This window comes from Eretmochelys imbricata, chromosome 4 (genome assembly GCF_965152235.1).
Source record: "Eretmochelys imbricata isolate rEreImb1 chromosome 4, rEreImb1.hap1, whole genome shotgun sequence".
NCBI lineage: Eukaryota > Metazoa > Chordata > Testudines > Cheloniidae > Eretmochelys > Eretmochelys imbricata.
In genome coordinates this window covers 12647257-12669509 of record NC_135575.1, presented here as the reverse complement: position 1 = coordinate 12669509, position 22253 = coordinate 12647257, and the positions used below count along the sequence as shown (strand labels likewise).

General features: G+C 42.3%; 1 protein-coding gene across 2 annotated transcripts in view; it reads left to right on the top strand.

Moving 5' to 3' along the window:
• The window catches only part of SLC20A2 (solute carrier family 20 member 2), a 71740-nt gene extending 52162 nt beyond the window's left edge, over positions 1–19578 (top strand). For both annotated transcript variants that reach the window (XM_077814844.1, XM_077814843.1), the window contains exons 9-11: positions 9321–9506; positions 10137–10221; positions 17636–19578. In XM_077814844.1, the coding sequence (XP_077670970.1) occupies positions 9321–9506; positions 10137–10221; positions 17636–17800 (436 nt within the window). In that variant the 3' untranslated portion in view covers positions 17801–19578. The remainder of the gene's footprint in view (positions 1–9320; positions 9507–10136; positions 10222–17635) is intronic.
• The last annotated feature ends 2675 nt before the right edge of the window (positions 19579–22253 follow it).

Here is a 22253-nt window from a genome sequence, read left to right as displayed (position 1 = left end):
TCACGCCTGTGTGTGCATTGGGGTGGGGCGGGAAGAGTGTGTCCCTTATTATCTTATTTCCTCAGATGAGATTGGACATTTTTCTAAAAGACGCATGCTCTGGTTCAAACAGGAATTGATTCAGAGAAGTCCTATGGCCTATGTGTTACACACGAGGGCAGACTAGGCGACCAGAATGGTCCCTTCAGACTTATATTTATGAGAGAGATTTTCTTTCCTCCCATCTCATCCACAAGGACTGGGCGTGTTGGAGGGGACAGATTCCCTGCTCCACAACGGGTTTCCTGTGTCAGCTGTGGCAACTCAGTCTTCCTGTACCTCAGTTGCCCATCTGTCCAGTGGGGATAATAGTCTTCCCTTTTCAGGACTCATTAGGACATCATCTCCTCTGTCTCTGCTGCTGCAAGATGAAATTAGGTTGTCTTATTTCCAGTGCCCTGGTGTGTGAGGCAGAGGGGAACTGGGGTGAGTATCTGTTCCTACTGAAACCAAGTTGTTCATCGTCCTCTCCTCAAGATTCCCTATCAGACTCTGTGGCCAGATGCTGGCACAACAGTCAGATTCCCCTCCTCTCTGCCCCTGCTTAGCAGCAGCCTTCCCAGCCAGACTCCTCTAGGACTAAGCACGGATCAGCAGATTTTGCCGTGCCTGTTTGTTGTGTGATACTAGCAGGTAACCCTTTCATTGTGGACTGGGCTTGTTCAAGTCAGAGATACTGTTTGCCAGTGAAAAGTATATTTAATTAAAACTATATTTTAATACAAAAAAGCATGTTGGCTGCTGCAGTTCATGAAGTCTTTTCTTTCTTCCGGCCAATTGCTAGCAGAGCTTTTAAGTGTCAGTGGTGTGTCTCTTACGGATCACTATAAGCCAACAATTTACTTGTTCTAAATTTACCTGCTGTTAATTTCATTGATGCTTTGTTCCTGTATTATGTAACAATATAAAAAGGAGGGACTGCTCAGTTTTCACTACATCCTTCAAGCCAGACTTTCTGCCTGGCCGTACCCTCAATCTGTTTCTGCACCCATAAGACTGCAGGTACTGATTAGTGCATTTAGACATCTACTTACCTGTTTGGGCCTGCCAATCTGGTACTTAAACACCTAAATACTTTAATTTGGCCCTACAAACTGTGGGCACTGCAATGGAGTCTTAGTTTAAAAATTGTAAGTGATTCAATCAAGTGACTCTTCCTTCCCGGCAGAATCATTTTTGCAGTCCTCCACTACAGGGCTCCAATCATTTCCTTTGTGCTCCTGTTGACTTGATCATTCTTAGCCATATCTCAAGCATTCACAATGACTCCTTAGAAGATCCTGCAGATTTCAAGCACGTCAGCCTATGGGAATCTTAGAATATTTTTGCTAATTTAAATTACCTTATGTTTAGCTAAAATGAATTAAATCTGCAATCAGTGTAGTGCTTCTAAAAATCAGATTTTTATCTCCATTTTTCAGAGTTTTTACTAATTTAAACCATTTACTGCTGCTAGGGCCTTTCTCCAAATCACTAAGACTCTTTTACCCAATTTAAAGTCAAACAGTAAAATCACTTTTAAAGTAATACAATTTACCATGCAATTGGAATGTCTCATTTTTTTTGTCATGCATTCCTAAAAGAAACTTCCTTCCTAATCACTGCTCCAGGCCAGTTCTTGGAGTTATTTGCTTGGGATGGAAGTATTCATACTGACCTGTACGCAAAGTCCATTTATGGCAGTGTTTCTCCCATCATTTTAGAGCTTGATTCCTCATGAAATAATGGAGTGAGAGTAAGGGCCTCATTTTAGATGGAAGAAGATACAGGTAGTAGAAAATAATATAGTGAAGAGAATGGCAGGCAAGTGGAGGGTACATGGAAGAAATTAGGGGAAAGATGAACTTGGGACTCTAAGCAATAGATAGGTTGGAGAGTGCATGTTTGAGGTGGGCTGGACACATGGTAAGAATGGGAAAAGAAAGACCATCAAAGAGAGCATGTAAGGAAGAGGACAGCCAGAAAGGATGTGAAAGCCCGAGGATATGATGGAAAGACTGTCAAAAGAAGTTTGAAGAGAAAAAGACTAACTCCAACACTTATGAACCCATGCCAAGGGCCAGATGGAGTGGCAAAGAATCATGGGCACCTCTTTCTTCTCCCATGTAAATGGGAAAAAGAGTTGAGAAGTGAAGTGTAAGGATCTCATTTTGCTTCAGTGCTTCCTAGGAGATGCTGAGGACTCTCCACTCCCGGTAACTTTGGTAGAATCAGGCACTAATACTTTATTCCAATGAAAGCTGGGACTCCAGTTTTGAAACAATATAAATGATTAATTCCTAGCCATGGTGGCTTGCCTTGTACAGTTTAAGACCTTAAACCTGTCCCTTGCTCTAGCTGTGTGTTTTGGTACTGTGCCAGGAGTAAATATAGCCAGTCCTGGACCCAGGACAAGTGTAACTGTCAATCCCTGGATTCTGCATTCTCAGAATCCTACTCACTATTATCAGTTTGTAAAGAGAGTAGTGGCCTGTTAGATTTTAAATCTATTGAATTACATTTGACTTTTAAAAATTATTTATCTTCCGTTTTGTAATCACTTAGATGTGATTAGAAACTGATAATTACAATGTCATTTTCCTTTTGTGCTTTCTTGGGTTGGGGTAAGAGAAGTACCAATTAGCAAGTCCTATTGCAACATACCATATCAAGGAAAGTCCTGTACAATCGGTAAAGTATATTTTCCTTGGGTAAGGCAGTTAGTATGCTTTCTTTAGTGGTCTTAGCCTTGGCATTGTGACACAGCATTCATAGAACCCCAGCTTAGCTGTACACTGGGGCCAGATTTCCAAAAGCATTCATTTTACCTTTAGGTACTTAAATGAAGCATGTGACCTGATTTCTCAAAAATATGAACATAAGAACATAGTAAGAATGGCCATACTGGATCAGACCAAAGGTCCATCAAGCCCAGTATCCTGTCCTCTGACAGTGGCCAATGGCAGGTGCCCCAAAGGGAATGAACAGACACGTTATCATTAAGTGATCCATGCCCTGTCACCCAATTCCAGCTTCTGGCAAACAGGCAAGGGACCCCATTCCTGCCTATCCTGGCTGATAGCCATTGATGGACCTATCTTTCATGAATCTATCTAGCTCCCTTTTGAACCCCGTTATAGTATTGGCCTTCACAACACCCTCTGGCAAGGAGTTCCAGAGGTTGACAGTGTGTTGCGTGAAAAAATACTTTCTTGTGTTTATTTTAAACCTGCTACCTATGAATTTCATTTGGTGGCCCCTTGTTCTTGTATTATGAGGAATAAATAACGCTTCCTTATTTACTTTCTCTATACTACTCATGATTTTATAGACCTCTATCATATCCCCCCTTAGCTGCCTCTTTTGCAAGCTGAAAAGTCCCAGTCTTATTAATCTCTCCTCTTAGGAAGCCGTTCTATATCCTAATAATTTTTGTTGCCCTTTTCTGAACCTTTTCCAATTCCAATATATATATTTTTGAGATGGTGTGACCACATCTGCACGCAGTATTCAAGGTGTGGGTGTATCATGGATTTATATAGAGGCAATAGGATATTTTCTGTCTTATTATCTATCCCTTTCTTGATGATTCCCAACATTCTGTTCGCTTTTTTGACTGCCGCTGCACATTGAGTGGATGATTTCCGAGAACTATCCACAATGACTCCAAGATCTCTTGCTTGAATGGTAACAACTAATTTAGACCCCATCATTGTATATGTATAGTTAGGATTATGTTTTCCAATGTGCATTACTTGGCATTTATCAACATTAAATTTCATCTGCTATTTTGTTGCCCAGTCACCCAGTTTTGTGAGATCCTTTTGTAGCTCTTCGCAGTCTGTCTGGGATGTAACTATTTTGAGTAGTTTTGTATCATCTGCAAATTTTGCCACCTCACTGTTTACCCCTTTTTCCAGATAGTTTATGAACATGTTAAATAGGACTGGGCCCAGTACAGATCCCAGTACAGTAACTACCCTCATAGTTAGAAAGTTTTACCTAATATCTAATGTAAATCTCTCTTGCTGTAGATTAAACCAATTACTTCTTGTCCTACTATCATTGGACGTGGCAGACCATTGATCACTGTCCTCTTTATAACAGCCTTAAACATATTTGAAGACTGTTATCTGCTCCCCTCTTGATTTTCTTTTCTCAAGACTGAACATGCCCAGTTTTTTAACCGTTCCTCACAGGGTCAAGTTTTCTAAACCTTTTCTCATTTTTGTTCCTCTCCTCTGGACCCTCTCCAGTTTCCCCACATCCTTCCTAAAATGTGGCTCTGACGGGCTGGATCACAGAAACCGCCTAGGAGTTGCCACCTGATGTGCCAAGACAACTTCTGCCCCTGCTTTCCTGCCCAGTCAGCTTAGGACTTCAGTGTCCTGCCTGGTTTGAGCCAGGCCCGCCAGCCTGCTGCAAACCCAGACCCAGGTCTGAACCATGTCCCCTAACAGCTGTAGGCTCAATTGAAAGCTGCTTACAGAAATGTTCCTGTCCTTGACACTCAGATGCCCAACTCCCAATGGGGTCCAAACCCCAAATAAATCCATTTTACCCTGTATAAAGTTTATACAGGGTAAACTCATAAATTGTTCGCCCTCTATAACACTGATAGAGAGAGATGCACAGCTGTTTGCGCCCGCCCGCCTCCCCCCAAGTATTAATACAAAATCTGGGTTAATTAATAAGTAAAAAATGATTTTACTAAACAGAAAGTAGGATTTAAGTGGTTCCAAGTAGTAACAGTCAGAACAAAGTGAATTACCAAGCAAAATAAAATAAAAGCCGTAAGTCTATGTCTAATAAAATTGAATACAGACAAAACCTCCCAGTTCCAGTAAGATTCCTTTTACAGACTAATCTCCTTTTAGTCCAGGTCCAGCAATCACTCACACCCCCTGTAGTTACTGTGTTTTGTTCTAGTTTCTTTCAGGTCTTCTTGGGGGTGAAGAGGCTATCTCCTTAGCCAGCTGAAGACAAAATGGAGGGGTCTCCCACAGGCTTAAATAGACTTTTTCTTGTGGGTGGAGACCCGCTCCTCTCTCCTATGCAAAGTCCAGCTCCAAGATGGAGTTCTGGAGTCACCTGGGCCAGTCACATGTCCACGCATGACTCATAGTTTTTACAGGCAGCAGCCATTGCCCACCTGGCATCTGGACTGTCTCCAGGAAGACTTCTTATGTGGATTGGAGCCTTCCAAGATGCATTGTTCTTTAAGTGCTGCTTGACTGGGCATTTAACTTTGTGAATTCCTTTCTCCAGGAACTGACCAAATGCTCTACTAAGGTTATTTAGAAATCAAGCCAGTACACGGCCAATATTCATAACTTCAAATACAAAAATGATACATGCATGCAAATAGGACTAATAGATTCAGTAGATCATGACCTTTACATAGATATGTTACATGTCATACGTAGCATGGAACATATTCCAGTTATGTCATGTATATTCATAAGCAGATTTCCATAAAGCCTTATGAGGAGCACCGTCACAGTGGCACCCAGAATTGGACACAGAACTCCAGCCAAGGCTTCACCAGTGCCAAAAGAAGTGGGACGATTACCTCCCATCTGTTACATACAACACTCCTGTTAATACACCCCAGAATATTAGCCTTTTTTGCAACTGCATCACATTGTTGACTTATGTTCAATTTGTGATCCCCTATAATCCCCAGATCCTTTTCAACAGTACTACCACCTAGCCAGTTATTCCCCATTTTGTAGTTGTGCATTTCATTTTTCTTTCCTAAGTGAAGTATTTTGCATTTATCTTGGAGAATTCAGACCAATTCTCCAATTTGTCATTTTGAATTCTAATCCTGTCTTCCAAAGTGTATGCAGCCTCTCCCATTTTAGTGTTATCTGCACATTTTGAAAGCATATTCTCCACTCCACTGTCCAAGTCATTTAATGAAAATATTGAATAGTACTGGATCCAGGACTGATCCCTGTGGAACTCCACTAGATATGCCCTCCCAGTTTGACAGCAAACCCTTGATAGCTACTATTTCAGTATGGTCTTTCAACCAGTTGTATATGCAACTTAAAGTAATTTCATCTAGCACAAACTTCCAGAGTTTGGTTATGAGAATGTCATGTAGGACTATGTCAAAAGTCTTCCTAAAAATCAGTGTTTATCATGTCTACTGCTTCTCCCCTATTTACCAGGCCAGTAACTCTGTTGAAGGAAATTAGGTTGGTTTGGTATGGTTTGTTCTTGACAAATTTGTGCTGGCTATTCCTTATAATCCTGTTCTACTCTAGGTGCTTACAGATCGATTGTTTAATAATTTATTCTAGTATCTTTCCAGGTATCGAAGTTAGGCTGCCTGGTCTATAATTCAGCAGGTCCTCCTTGTTCCCCTTTGAAAGTTAACTACTGTGTTTGCCCTTCTCCAGTCCTCCGAGACCTCATGTGTCCTCCATGAGTTCTCGAAGATCATTGCTAACAGTTCCAAGATTGCTTCAGCTAGTTCCTTAAGACTAAGTATTTTTGGATGAATTTCATCAGGCCCTCCTGATTTGAGTACATCCAACTTATCTAAATATTCTTGAACCTATTCTTTCCATATTTTGGCTTGCGTTCCTTCCCCCTTGTTGTTAATGTTAATTGTATTGAGTATCTCATCACCATTTCACTTTTTAGTGAAGACTGAAGCAAAATAGGCATTAAACACCACAGACTTCTTGATGTCATCAGTGATTGGCTTTCCTTCCCCGCTGAGTAGAGAACCTCACGTTCCTTTGTCTTTTTCTTTCTCCTAATGTACTCATAGAACCTCTTCTTATTGCCTTTTATGGAACTCATTTTTTGCCTTAGCCCTTCGGATTTTCTTCCTACATGCTTCTGCTATTCTTTGATACTCCTCCTTAGCAATTTGTCCTTGCTTCCACTTTCTGAAGGATCCCTTTGTGATTTTCTGGTCACTAAAGAGCTCCTGATGGAGCCATATTGCCCTCTTCCTATTTTTCCTATCTTTCGTTCACGCTGGGATAATTTGCTGTTGTGCCTTGAGACGCTGCCAGCTCTCCTGAACTCCTTTTCCCCCTTAGATTTTCTTCCCATTGGATCCTACCTACCACTTCCCTGTTTGTTAAAGTCTGCTCTTTTGAAGTCCACTGTCCTTATTGTGCTGCTCTGTCTTTCCTTTCCTCTCCTCAGAATCATGACACACTCACTCTGATCAACTTAAGCCATAAAAATGTTAAATATGTTCCCTCTACATGTATTTGGTGAGGAAATATTTAAAATTATTTAATGTCTGTTCCTTTAGGCTGGCTTCACACATTCCTACATTTTTTTTCCTAATGAGAAAATATGAAACATCAACAGAATAATGCGGATGTTAAATTTGAGCCAGCCAACATAGCAGATGTAAACTCTGATCAAGGAACTCTGATGTGTTGCTAGAAACTGCAGATTTTTCCCTGAATGTCACCATATTCTTCCATAATTCTGACTCTTAAGTCACTGAAAGAAATCCCTAAAGACCACAGAGTAACAGCATTGAGTTGAGAGTTTAGATGCAGCATTTAATTTAGAGTTAGGTCTCTCCCCTTTTATGTCATTCTGCCTTGATTAGCTGCAGGGCAACACTTCTCATCAGCATTAAGGCATAAGGAGAAGATGTTGCACATACTGGTGTTGCTGATACTTTCAGAGTGCAAGTCAGAGGTGTGTACAGAGCTGGCTTACAAGCTCCCTGGTGCCCTTCTCTGACCTTGGCACAGCTTCTGGGCAGAGCTGGGTCCACGGTGTCATGTCAGAGCAGCCTGACAGCTGCTTTACCTTGTAATAGCTGTAAATGGCCACAAAAGGTTGATGTTGCAGCCAGAGTTTAATGTGGTACAGAGGCACACCAGCCATGCCCCAGTGTTGCCCGTCCCTGAGCATTCAAAGATTGGATTTAATTTAAAAAAAAAACCAAAATGGTTACCTTCTCATAACTGCTGTTCTTCGAGATGTGGTGTTCATGTCCATTCCAATCAGATGTGCACACCTGAATGACAGCTGGAAGATTTTTCCCATAGCAGCATCCGTCGGGCCGCCCTGGGCGCCCCCTGGAGTCGTGCCTTCATGGCGCTCAGTATAGAGCCTGGTCAACCTGCCACCCCCTCAGTTACTTGTTGCCAGCTACTCCGACAAAGGAGAAGGAGGGTGGATATTGGAATGGACATGAACAACACTGGGCGGGAGGGATAGTTCAGTGGTTTGAACATTGGCCTACTAAACCCAGGGTTGTGAGTTCAATCCTTGAGGGGGCTTGGGATGCAAGAGGGGTGCGAGGTGCAGGCAGGGAGTTGGGGGACGGGGTTCAGGCTCCGGCCCGGTGCCACTTACCTAAAGTGGCTCTGGGGTGGCAGCAGTGCACACCGGGACCAGGGCAGGCTCCCTGCATGCCTGCCCTGGCCCCGCAACACTCCTGGAAGTGGCCGGAACCACGTCCCTGCACGGCCCCTGGGGGAGCGGGGGGCACAGGGCTCCAGGCGCTGCCCTTGCCATGCCTCCAGGTACCTCCCCTGAACCTCCCATTGGCCGCAGTTCCCCGTTCCCGGCCAACGGAAGCTGCAGGGGGTGGTGCCTGGAGGCAAGGGCAACACATGGAGCCCTCTTGCCCCCTCCCCCCCGGGCCCCAGGAACATGGTGCCGGCTGCTTCTGAGAGCGGCACGGGGCCTTCGGCACCATGGGGGGCGATCCCGTGGGCCAGATCCAAAGCCCGGAGGGGCCGGATCCGGCCCACAGGCAGTAGTTGCCCACCTCTGTTCTATGGCCTATGGTATGTAGAAAATCAGGCTAGAAGATCGAATGATTCCCTCTGGCCTATGAATCTGTGTCTGTTCTCTCCCCCACCTTTGGTGAAATGGATTTAATTTAAAATTCTGTTTTAACAAAATTGTGGAGACACTTGTCCAGCCAGATAGAGCACCTTTTGATACCTGCACTGCAGCAGAAAGAACAGTTGCTCCAGGAGCGACATCTATAAGGTTACCAACTATCTAGCATTTCTGGAAAATTATTTGCGTAATAGAAACTTCTGTCAATTTCTGCCATAGTGATCAACAGTGAAATGTAGGCAACAAGGGAGTCCAGAATTTGGCTTTGATCACATTTGTCACACACGGCAGTCGTCCTTACAAATGACATTGTACGAAGTTTTAATCTATTTCGTGCGGTAGGATTAGAATAATGCCACACAGTTTTGGAGAAAAATGAGTACAACAAATGTGACTTGTTGAAAAGCACTTGCCTCTGTTTTTATAACTCCGATGTAATGATTTTATTTTCTCAGCAATGCAATTGGTCCTCTGGTAGCTCTCTGGCTTATATATGAACAAGGAGGTGTAATGCAAGAAGCTGTGACTCCTGTCTGGCTGCTGTTTTATGGAGGTGTTGGGATCTGTGTAGGTCTCTGGGTCTGGGGTAGAAGAGTTATCCAGACTATGGGTAAAGACCTCACGCCGATCACACCTTCGAGGTATGTACAAGATTACTAATTTGATTGCCTGAATTTCTAATAGGATCTAGTTTGAGAAATTGCTGCTCTAGTTTTATTTTTAATTGTGTGGACTGCTGGGTTTGCTTTTGATTTGATTCTAATGGTAACTTATTTGACCCTTTACCTTGTTAAAAAAATCCCTGTAACTTAATGTGGTGTGAATTTGAATTGTAGAGGTCTAGTTGACAAAAGTATTCCACTGCTGTCCTAATTAACATGGGAAACTATGAAATTTGGAAATGACAAAATTAGCTTTTCCTCATGTGCTTCATAACATTAAAAAATATTAATCTGACTCTTATTTTTGCTTTAATGCATACTAGACCTCTGCTGCCGCTAACCTAATGACTAATTAAGCATGATTCACTGGATTGTAGAGTAATAAAACGGCCTGAAGCAGTGAGCTGTGCAATCAGTTTAATGCAGATAACTAGTGTGTATTGTTTCCATTATTCAGTAGTCCATTGTTCTCCCAATGTAATTCTATGACCAATTCAGTTGGAAGTAAACAATTGAAGAGGATACTGGTAAGACATTGGCACACTGCATGGTGTCAGTCCAAACTGATACAAAGAGTGACTGTGAAGTGTTTTCTTATGCTTCCTGCAGTGGATTCACTATTGAGTTGGCTTCGGCGTTCACAGTTGTGGTAGCTTCCAATGTTGGACTTCCTGTCAGTACTACACACTGCAAGGTATGCTTTTGCCATGTGACTGCAGTCATGGCAGTCTGGACTGTACATCTTTAAGTTTGCTGCTCAGGTCGCTGTACAATGGCATGATTCAATGCAGGAAAAAGCTGAAATAGTTCTCTTCTGCAAGGCAAAATCAAATTTATTTTGAGGCATGGCCAAGTTCTGTTCTTTCAAAAAAAAAAGATATTTTCATCAATGTAGAACTGGAAAAGTTTACTGTAAAAAATACATTTTTGATTTTCAGATTGAGAATCAGTTGTAACTGGGGCATAGGAGCATACGGGGTTTGAACTCGGTAGGCTCTGCCCAAAGTGACCCTTCACAAATATATCATCCACAGCTCTAAAGAGAGAATGATCACAAGCAAAATTAAACAGTTTCATGGTATGTTGGGAGTAGAAGTAGCTGATGTGCTTTCCTTTGATCATGCCATTTGAGCCTAGATCTGTAGCATTCCTGCGTGTTCAGAAGCTATGACACCTTCCATCGTTCATACTTCACTGTCTTGATAAGTGCATGGCATGGGATTTCCTTCATGTAACTCTTATACTACAACATTTCCATCTATCTTTTTTTATTTCTTCACAGTGGATTTTGCATTGAAGTAATGTGTGCGCTAACGGTACTTGTAGCCTCAAATGTGGGTATTCCAATAAGCTCCACTCATTGCAAGGTATTGGAGTTTGCAGTGATAATATCAATCTAGAACAGTCAAATTATGAGAAATGCTGATCATTGCATTTTGCCTTCATTATGTTATGCACCAAATAGATTTTGATGACCACAAACAACAAAAAAAAGATTACATTCAAAAGAACTGAGCAATTGCACAAAAGGGTGGAAAGTTTAAGGTTCTTATCATAATGTTAATTTGGGCAGTGTGAATCTGACCAGTGTAGTAGTGTAGTTTACTGTTCACAATGTTACATTTACACCTTATTGTAGACTTAGGTAGTCAAGTTAACATATGTTTAGTGGTCTTCTGTTGAGCACCCTCAATAAAGCATGAGGGAACTCTCATACAATGTACGTGCAACATGTAGTGTTCAGACAAAAGCTTAAATTGCTAACTATGGCGAGTAGGAATGCAACATTCCTATTCCGTGAGAAGCTCCGAAATTTAAAAGGAAAAAATCTGTAGTTTTGCAACGGCCAGACCCCTGTCCCTGTGGAGAGATCCAGGAAGGCACAGAGTCCCTGTGGCTTTAGTCACTAACCCCTAAACATTCGGTACCTTTCAGCTGTTCCAAGGTATAACATTTGTGAGCCAAGCCGGTTCCATCTACAAGGAGCCAACTGTAGCAGCAGACCCTGGAACTTTTGGTTTTGGCCATTGGTTCACATGCCAGAAAGTTACTCGAACTAGGCTTTTAGCAGTTAGCCTGTATTTATTCTAATCCATGAAGCCTACGATTTAACACACAGGGGCTTCTGAATAGCTTATACTGAACGTAACAGGCAGATTTGATTAGCTTGTCCAGCACTGAAATAGCAATGGCAAATGGGTGTTATAAACATCCTCTGTACAGAAGTGTGTATTTTAGCAGGCACCACTGTTGAATGCAGAACTACTTGTTCTATACATCTGTAGTTAAGCAGAGCATATGAAGGCAAACTGCATGGGTTTGAAACCAATCTGAAGGTAGCTGTCATCGAATGTCCACAAATCATTTTAGTTTTTCTCTTTTGAAGTTTTAACTGCTTTCCTAATCTTTAATCCATCAAATCATTATTAATAAACTAAACTTTCATAATGTTTAGAGCTGGTTTTACCAATGCCATCATTGCTGATATCTTTTTAAATTCCAAGAAAAAACTCGAAGTTCCATCTTTCTTACACACTAAACCAGGTTACTGTATGAAATGTCAGTCTTACACCATAGATTGGAAATACAAGCGGATACAAAAATTGTGTGAAATGTATAATATACATATATACATAGGGGTTCTGATTGTAATATATAATATACATAGGGGTTCTGATTGTAAGTTTTAACTGATAAAACACCCCAATATCAAAACCAGACAAAACACCTGTTTTTTATCCAATAAACACCAGACATGTTTACTTGTATCTAAGGGCTTGTTTACACAGAGCAGTAACGTGGACTGTGGTGGAGTGATTTCTAAAGTGCACTAATATGTTGCACATTAATTGGTCCATGTAGACCCTGCTGGTGCGTACTAAAGGTTCACTGGAGTGCTTTAACGTAGTGCTGTTTGAGAGAGTTCTGCATTAAAGTGTACTAGGGAACTTTACAAATACTGCTCATTACAATATTTACAAAGCGCCTTGAAAGATCCTGATTTTTGAACCTTGAAAGACCCAGAAGTGTAGGACTGGAAGGGAATTCAGTAGATCAACTAGTCCAGTCCTGTGCACTCAAGGCAGGACTAAGTAATAACTAGACCATTCCTGGCAGATGTTTGTCTAACCTGGTCTTAAAAACCTCCAATGACGGAGATTCCACAGTCTCCCTAGGCAATTTATTCCAGTGCTTAACTATCCTGACAGTTAGGAAGTTTTTCCTCATGTCCAACCTAAACCTCTCTTGCTGCAATTTCAGCCCATTGCTTCTTGTCCTATCCTCAGAGGTTAAAGAGAACAATTTTTCTCCCTCCTCCTTGTAACAACCTTTTATGTACTTAAGTGTCATCATGTCCCCTCTCGGTCTTCTCTTCTCAGTACTAAACAAACCAGTTTTTTCAATCGTCCCTCATAGGTCATGTTTTCTAGACCTTTAAATCATTTTTGTTGTTCTCCTCTGGACTTCCTCCAGTTTGTCCAAATCTTTCCTGAAATGTGGCTCCCAGAACAGGACACAATACTCCAGCTAAGGCCTTATCAGTGCAGAATAGAGCAGAAAATTTACTTCCTGTGTCTTGCTTACAACACTCCTGCTAATACATCGCAGAATGATGTTCGCTTTTTTTGCAACAGTGATATACTCTTGACTCATAGTTAGCTTGTAGTCCATTATAACCCACAAATCCCTTTCCACAGTACTCCTTCCTAGGCAGTCATTCCCATTTTGTATGGGTGCAATTGATTGTTCCTACCTAAGTGGAATACTTTACATTTGTCTTTATTGAATTTCATCCTGTTAACTTCAGACCATTTCCGCAGTTTGTCCAGATCATTTTGAATTTTAATGCTGTCCTTCAAAACACTTGCTATCCTCTCCCAATTTAGTATCGTCCAAAACTTTATAAGTGTACTCGCTATGCCATTATTTACAAAGATATTGAACAGACCCAGACCCAGGACTGATCCCTGTAGGACCCCATTTGATATGCTCTTCCAGCTTGACTATGAATCACTGATAACTACTCTCTGGGAATGGATTCCCAACCAGTTATGCACCCACCTTGTAGTAGCTCCATCTAGGTTGTATTTCCCTGGTTTGTTTATGAGACAGTCATGAGAGACAATATCAAAAGCCTTACTAATGTCAAGATATACCACATCTACTCCTTCCCCCCATCCACAAGGCTTGTTACCCTGCCAAAGAAAGCTATCAGGTTGGTTTGACATGATTTGTTCTTGACAAATCCATGCTGACTTTTACTTATCACCTTGTTACTTTCTAGGTGTTTGCAAACTGATGTGCGTGGTTATTTGCTCCAGTATATTTCTGGGTACTGAAGTTAAGATGACTGGATTATAATCTCCTGGGTTATCCTTATTCCCCTTTTTATAGCTTGGCATTATTTGCCTTCTTCCAGTCCTCTGGAATCTCTCCCGCCTTCCATGAGTTTTCAAAGATAATCGCTAAAGGCTCAGATATCTCCTCAGTCAGCTCCTTGAGTATCCTAGGATGTATTTCATCTGGCCTGCTGACCTGAAGACATCTAACTTGTCTAAGTAATTTTTAACTTGTTTTTTCTCTATAACCTCAGATCCTACCTCATTATCACTGGTATTCACTATCTTAAATGTCCAATCACTACTAAACGTTTTAGTGAAAACAAATAAAATAGTCATTTAGCACTTCTGCCATTTCCACATTTTTGTTATTGTCTTTCCCCCATCACTGAGTAATGGGCCTACCCTGTCCTTGGTCTTCCTCTTGCTTGTATATGTTGAATGTTTTCTTGTTACCCTTTATGTCTCTAGCTAGTTTAATTTCATTTTGTCCCTACATGATTGTGCTGGAGATTTTTTATATTCATCCTTTGTAATTTGACCTAGTTTCCACTTTTTTAGGGTTCTTTTTTGAGTTTCAGATCATTGAAGATCTCCTGGTTAAGCCAGGGTGGTCTCTAACCATATTTCCTATCTTTCCTACACAGTGGAATAGTTTGCTGTTGTGCCCTTAATAATGTCTCTTTGAAAAACTGCCAATTCTCTTGAACTGTTTTTCCCCTTAGACTTGCTTCCCATGGGATCTTACCTACCAATTCCCTGAGTTTGCTAAAGTCTGCCTTCTTGAAATCCATTATCTTTATTGTGCTGTTTTCTCTCCTATCATTCCTTAGAATCATGAATTCTATCATTTCACGATCACTTGCAGCCAAACTGCCATCCACTTTCAAATTCTCAACCAGTTCCTCCCTATTTGCCAAAATCACATCTAGAACAGCCTCTCCCCTAGTTGCTTTCTTCACCTTCTGAAATAAAAAAATGTCTCCAATACATTCCAAGAACTTGTTGGATAATCTGTGCTCTGCTGCGTTATTTTCCTAACTGATGTCTGGGTAGTTGAAGTCCCTCATCACCACCAAGTCCTGTGCGTTGGATGATTTTGTTAGTTGTTTAAAAAAAGTCTTATGCACCTTTTGTTCCTGGTTAGCTGATCTGTAGTGGACCCTTACCATGACATCAGCCTTGTTTTTTACCCCTTTTATCCTTATCCAGAGACTTTCAACAAGTCTGTCTCCTATATCCATCTCATCCTCAGTGCACATGTACACATCTCTGATTTACAAGGCAACAACTCCTCTCTTTTTTCCTTGCCTGTCCTTCCCATGCAAGCAAACATCTACATAAAACTCAAAAATTGCTATAAATAACCCCCCCAAAAAGAAGCCCTAAATGTATCATCACAATCCTTTCTAGACACAGTTTTCTTTGGACCAAGGGGCTATTCAGAAATCTGCTGTTGTTGTGTTTTTCTTTATTTAGGCTGGTTGCCGCTCCACCTCTAGACAACTGCAAACCATCTGGGGCCATCTACAATACTTGCCAGCCCCAGACTAGTGTATCAGTGACTGATGGGTTTATTCAGATTAAATGTTACATAGCTAATAAATTTCTCTTTGAACAGATTTTTATACCCTCATGACCTTATTAGGTGAAATCTTCTCTTAATTTATTCCCACAGGGAAAGTGTCTCTCTTCACCCTCTCCTAAAACACCTTGCTCTGCCCAATGTCACTAAACCTCTTTAAATGCAAGGAAGTTTTTATTTTAAAAAATTAATGTGGTTCAGTCTAGTCCAGGCAAAGATGCCATTTAGGACCAAATCCAGCTCCACTTTGCGCTCAGTGGAAAGATTCCTGTTGATAACAGTGCGACTGGGATTGGGGCCTTCCTTTAGGAAGGATGCTCAGCCACAACATGGTAGCATGCCCACAAGCTCTTCTGTTAGCCTAGCTCATATCCATTCTTTAGGCTTTCACCCATATGGCAAGACAGTTAATCCTATACCATGGTGCTGGACATAGCTGACCAGCAGCTTTCATGACCATAGACTCCAAGCAGCCAGAGACAGAAGAGCTGCAAGTTCTTCTAGCTCTGCTCTCTGACACAGCACGTTTGTCCATATTATAGTGTCTAGTTTTAAATGCCCTAACAAATGGGGCTTTCAGCGCTTTCCTCAGGCAATTATGCCCCCGTTTGATAGATCTGTCAGCAATTCTTCCCCTGCTAGCCTCACTTTTCCCTTTAATTGTTGAAGAACACCATTAAATTCAGTCTGTGGAATTTTTGTTTCTTCCATGTTGGAAGGATTTCTTGCTATTTTAACATTGGCTTCTATGGAGTTACACAGATTTTATACCAGCTGAGGAGGCCCAAGATGCTGCTTCAGGAGTTGAAAGAAAATACAATTTAGAAAAACTTCCCGGGCATACTTGTTTCCACAAACTGTTTTAAAATGGTTAGGTTCCTCCCACCCCCAAGAAACTTCAATCTCAAACGATTTATTTCATACTCAAAAAAGTGGACTTGTAGCTGGTGAATTTCCTGATCTGAAAATGTAGTGAAAGGAAGTTAGATTTTAACCGTCTCCCTTGCTGAGTCTTATTCTGATGCAGTAATGTACCAGTTACTGCTAGATCCCCACAAGTCACTTCCTAACAGAGAAGCCTTTTCTGTTTCCAGTTCCCAGCTAATAAGAGTCGTACCGCTACTAATAAATGTTTTATGTCCTCAAGTGGCCACATCATTAATTGCATTACTTCTCGGGCCAGAGGAACTCTATGTCCCAGTTATTAATTTGTAATCCTGCCGTAATCCTCTGGGCAATATTTCCTGAGATGAATAAAACATTCCTCTAGTCCGTTGCTGCCCATAGGTGGTGTTATACTTCGCTGAAGTAAGCCACCATTGCTACAATACTTAAAAAACTATCTCCTGTACAGTAGTACGTACATAGAAGTTGATCTGCCAAACCCTTCTGTTAACTATTCCTCAAAGGGTATTTCTCTGTTAACACCCTCTTGCCTTGACGTCCACACTGATTGAATTCTCCACATCATGAGGCTGGTCTAGTCATTTGTAGGAAGGGCTATGAACATTTGATACAAGGAGAGTTGCTGTGATTAGTGGTTGGCACAGGAGCCCAGGTTTTACACTAGAAAACATACTTGGCAGACTGCATAGGTTTTTATTTTTTAGATTTCAGTAGCACCCAAAATGTGCAAGATGTTTGGCAAACACCAAGGACAACTCAGTCCTTGCACCAAAGAGCTCTCGATCTAAGGCCTCAGTTCTGCAACGAGCCCCACACAGTAAGATCCCTTTGCCCATGCAGGGCCTATGGAAGTCAACAGGCTCTAGGTGGGTGCAGTGCTCTGCCTAAATAGAGATCATTGCAGGATTGGGGCCTAAAAAGGCAGAGGCACATAGAATTGCATTTATACGAGTAGAGTTAATTTCCATTTGACTGAGATACCGGAATCTAATTAAGCTGGCTTTAAGTTGATGCATATACTATGAAAGACATTTAAGAGTCAGCTGCTGGGTGAGTTTTTCCTTCATTTTTTTTTAACCCCAGCAACCTGCAAGTGTTAAATTCCAGCCTTCCTTTAACAAAGCATTAGTCTTCACTGAAGTCTGCATTATTTTATGATCTTGGCTACTTACATTGCTGGGTATCAGCTGATTGGCATTGGGTTGATCATAGGAGTCTCTTAGAGGCTTTTTGATGTTAACCTTGTATCTCCTTAACCCTCTTCTCAAACTCCTAAGGTTGGTTCAGTGGTGGCAGTCGGCTGGATACGTTCAAAGAAGGCTGTTGACTGGCGTCTGTTCCGCAACATCTTTCTGGCCTGGTTTGTGACAGTTCCTGTCGCTGGCTTGTTCAGTGCTGGAGTCATGGCGATCTTGATGTATGGGATTCTGCCCTATGTCTGAATTGCCACTTCCTGCACGAAACACCCATGGGGGGAGGAGAGGGAGGAGAAAAGCCTTTGCTAACCTGTCCAACGGAAATGCTAGTCGGCAAGGATTCATCTTCCATATCTAACTTCTTATCTACTGTATATAACAATGTGTCATATTGGTGACATGGTGATATAATGTGGTGCCGTTCTTATATATTAAAGAAATATATGCATATAGTAGGAAATAGTACCTAAGTTATAATATAAGTGGGGTGAAAATATTGCCTAGAATTTAATATTTAGTAAAGTTTGTACATAATGTAACATTTCAGTGGTGATTTTTTTAATCTTTTAAAGAAGAGTATGGATTGGGAAATGTTTCTTGTCTATTTGATATAAGATAAAGCGAGGTACAGGATTGCATAACATGAATTTTTTTAAAGTTAAAAGATACTGGAACAAAACATGTGCATAAGTGCTTTTCGTAAGATAACTTTGTTCATATCAGATTGATCTTTGTGTACAATACTATATGGCAACTGCTTTTGTAAATACTTACAAACAGTAACTTTTTAATGGTGCATTTCCCTTATATATTTTGGATAAGAAAGTTTAGAAAGTACCAAAGAAGCAGGGAAATAGCTTGCTAGAGTTATGTTGTTGTCAACCTGTGTGTGTACCTGTTTGTTCTCACTTCTAAGTAAAGATTGTTTTCACTAAGCTATCACCAGCAAAGCTGGGATAGTACTGTTCATGTTTGATTGTAACTAGCAAAAAAGTATTTTACAGTTATGCTTGTTCTCGTTATTCTGTATGCTTAACACTACTGTTCATGTGATTAGTCAACTAACTTAATTATGTTTTGAATCTGAAATACACTAAATATTCATCTTCCATCTTCCCTCACCCCTATCAAATCTGAACTCAGTCCTGCCATCAACCTGAACAGGAGCAAGATCAAGCCTTAAATATCTTCTCCTTCCCCAGTAGTTCTCCACCGCAGAATATCAGAGAAATGGGTGGGTGATTACATGGCCAGTACTCTAAAGTCACGCATAGAAATTGAGGAAGGTAGGTAGGTAATAAGTGTGCCTGGCACTTGGGGATTAGAAAGTAATGAATAATAATGGGCCCTGCCCCATGAATGAATTGCTTTCAGGAGTACAGTTGTGTAATTGAGGCTATCGGGTCAGCCTGTGTTATGGTTACTAACAAACACTCTAGGGCCAGGTTTGCATGTTGGGTAGCACCCTCCTCCACACGTAGCCCTTTGTTCTTCAGTGGAATAAGATGCTGCTCATTGTGACTAAGGGCAGGCCTGCACGGCAGTCTGAGGTGGGACTGCAGCACGGACAGACATGCCTGAACCAGCATGGCTGAAAGTAGCAGGACAGATATGGTGGCATAGGCCTCGGTGCAGGCTGGGTACAAACTTGCATTCCTCGCCTACCCTGCTGTTTTTAGCCAGTCTGCAATCACACTGCAGATTGTGGTGTAGACATGACCTGTGCGGGGATGAGAGTCCGGCCCGAGACTAACAGAGTCTGTGGATACCCATGTTAAGGTTGAGATTGTCACAGCAGTGCAGAGGATTACATGGAACAAGCGTGGCTTAAATCTCAGCCTAGAAGGCTTGATGCCATTCAGGCTGAGGTTACTGTTCTGGGGGTGGAAGACAGTGTTTGGATGGAGATGGGAACCTAGTACTGTTTAAATGCTGCTAAAATTTTGATAGACAAACATTCTTGGTACTCTGTTATGACTTTTTCCATTGGTCATTCATACTAAATTTATAATAAAAAGATAAATAGCCCCTAGTTTGTTTGCCTTGTGAATTTTTTGAACATTACTCATCTGCGTCAGACATGACTGGAAAGGGCACAAGTGCTAAAGATTTCTTACTGTGGGCAGCTAGAACTTACACTTTGTTCAATTTGTTCAGATCCTGGTTGGTTTTTGTCCACTTGAGTTCTTGGATAGATTTGGACAATCACATAGTAGTAGCTCAAATAAAAGCTCTGTGTACAGCAAACAACCCCTTCCATGATTTCTGTTGGTCTGGCAATCCCAGCACACACCCACCTCTCTCTTGAATCACCACAGCCTGGTCCAGTGAGGGCTCCTGTCGCAAGCGTCATGGGTGGATGCATTATTAAGGTGTCCCCTCAATACTGCCATGTATTCAGCAACTCCTGCCCTGCTGTCTGGTTCAAACAGGGCGCTCTAGGGAAACTCCCCTTCAGCGGAAGCCACAAACGTTTCCATCATGATGGTTTCATGCTTCAAGAGCACTGCCCCTGTAATCTCGCTCTGTGGTCTAGCAAGGGCACCCACTCTGGGCTTCAGGGTCACTGAGCTCTTGAACGGAGACCCGCATCTCAATCCCTTCTGCCCTGGGTATTTCCAGGCTTCATGTCCCCTGACTATACTGTGAAATCCCAAGGAAGAGAGACTGCCTAAGCAGGCCTGCTTCTTTTGTATTCAGAGACCAAAAGTGCAATTGCCCACCATTATAAGGTACCACACGGCACTTCCTATGCAAGCCTACCTTATTCATAAGGTAAAAGCACTACAGAGAAAACATTAACAACAAAAGAACCTACATGCATGCTAATAAGCTTACCAGAGCTTACCACAGATCTAACAGGCCTCTGGCAGGAACAGGCCTTAAAAACCCCATCCAAGAGGTCTCCTTGTGGTTTCAAGTTCACCACAGCTTCAGCTCAGAACTAGCATGGTCTTTATTAGGCCTCAGTAGGCCCAGTCCTTCCAGCCCCACCTTAGGATTGGGCTACTTCATGGACCAGGTGTCCTGTCCATTTGCTGGATCAGGAAGAAGGCCCTGAGTTATTTATCCCCAAACCCTTTTTGTCTGCTGGTCCCTGGAGAATCCAGTGTGAACTAATCCATGCCCACCTCTCCAGGGGTGGCTTCAAAGGGCTGATCACTGGAGGAATGACATTAGCTTCCCCCTCCTTCTAGAAGAATTACATACAACACCACCTACACAATGGCATGTTTAATGCAATGGACCCCAAAGGGATTAAACCTAATTCAGGAAAGTTTATGAAAATTCCACGAGGTTTGCCCAGGAGAGCCTCAGTCTGTCACAGGTGGAATGGTGGTTTTTAATTGTCAAACACTGAATTTATATAAAAGCTGTAGAGTTTGGATCTTGATGGGTGGGATTTATGGTTGGTGACTGCGTGACAAAAGCATGTAATAGCCCCATCCTAAGAATGTAAGATTTAGGAAGACTGCTGAAAGAATTCACCATATTCTGTGACTTGTATAAACATACACTGATCCAGTGGCCTAGAGCTCTAGCTCAGGCAAGGGCCCGAGTCCAGTGTGAGATGTCGCAGGCCAGATTTCTCCAAGGGGCCGGGGGATGGGAGGAGAGAGCAGCAGCAGGGTACTTGTTTGCTGACCCTGGCTAGGCACTCACTACTCTGCTTACCACACTAATCAGAAACATGGGGCAAGCATAGTGCTACACACCACAGAGCAAACACGGCTCCTTTCCCAATGGCCTGGAGTGGTGACTGAATAACTAGTACAAACAAGTCAGATGCAGAGCTGAACAAAGCACGTGGCATGTCCTGTGCGAGCCGTGTCCTACTCCACCTCTAGGCAAAACTGAGATGGTGCATTGCTTCTGGGAAGGCATGTGACAATCCATTTGGGCTGACTGCCACACACACATGGATACACGTCAAGGACAATGAGCCAGGAACACTCCAGGAGCAATGGCACCATCCACACCAACAAAGCAAGTGTCACCATTGCAAAGGCACATGGAGAAGGAATTCTTGCTCCCCTTACATGCAAATGGAACAAGCCACACAACCATGGAACATCTGAGGCAGAGAGGGGGTAGGTCTCTCCCTGGCTGCTCTCTATAGACCAAAGCCAAGCCTAAGGAGTTCAGTTCCTGGTTAGGCCCCTCCATGAAGCAGCCAGGTTTTCAAAAAGGCTCAGTGCTAGCAGGAGACCAGTGAGAACGGGCGCTGAGCTTTTGAAAATCTGGCCCTAAAACAAGAGTGCAACGAAAGCTGAGATTTCCAACATTTTCAGCTAAAAGCTTGTGAGAATTTCTTGCAAAAATTTGGGCTCATTAAAGTCAGTGGGGGTGGGTCTGAGCAAGTAGATCGCAGGGGCAAGGTTTCGGAAGGGAGCTGCAGGGCTCGCAGAATGAGAAAGGAGATTCCCTACTAGCAGAGGTGCTCATTGCAGTTATTAAACCCCATTACTGTGTAGCCTCAGAGACGGTACCGATCGTGGTATTTCCGCAGAGAACACCATTGTTACGTATGCCTCTACTCTTTGCATCATAGATCCATCACACTTCACCCTGAAAATGGGGCGTTACGGCATATTGGCCCAGAGAGGCAACACTCAGACTCTTCCCCAGTTTTACAGGGGAGTCCCCAGGGCTTCCAGGCCAGCATTTAGCACATGTTTCCCCAGACTTAGTGGAGGAA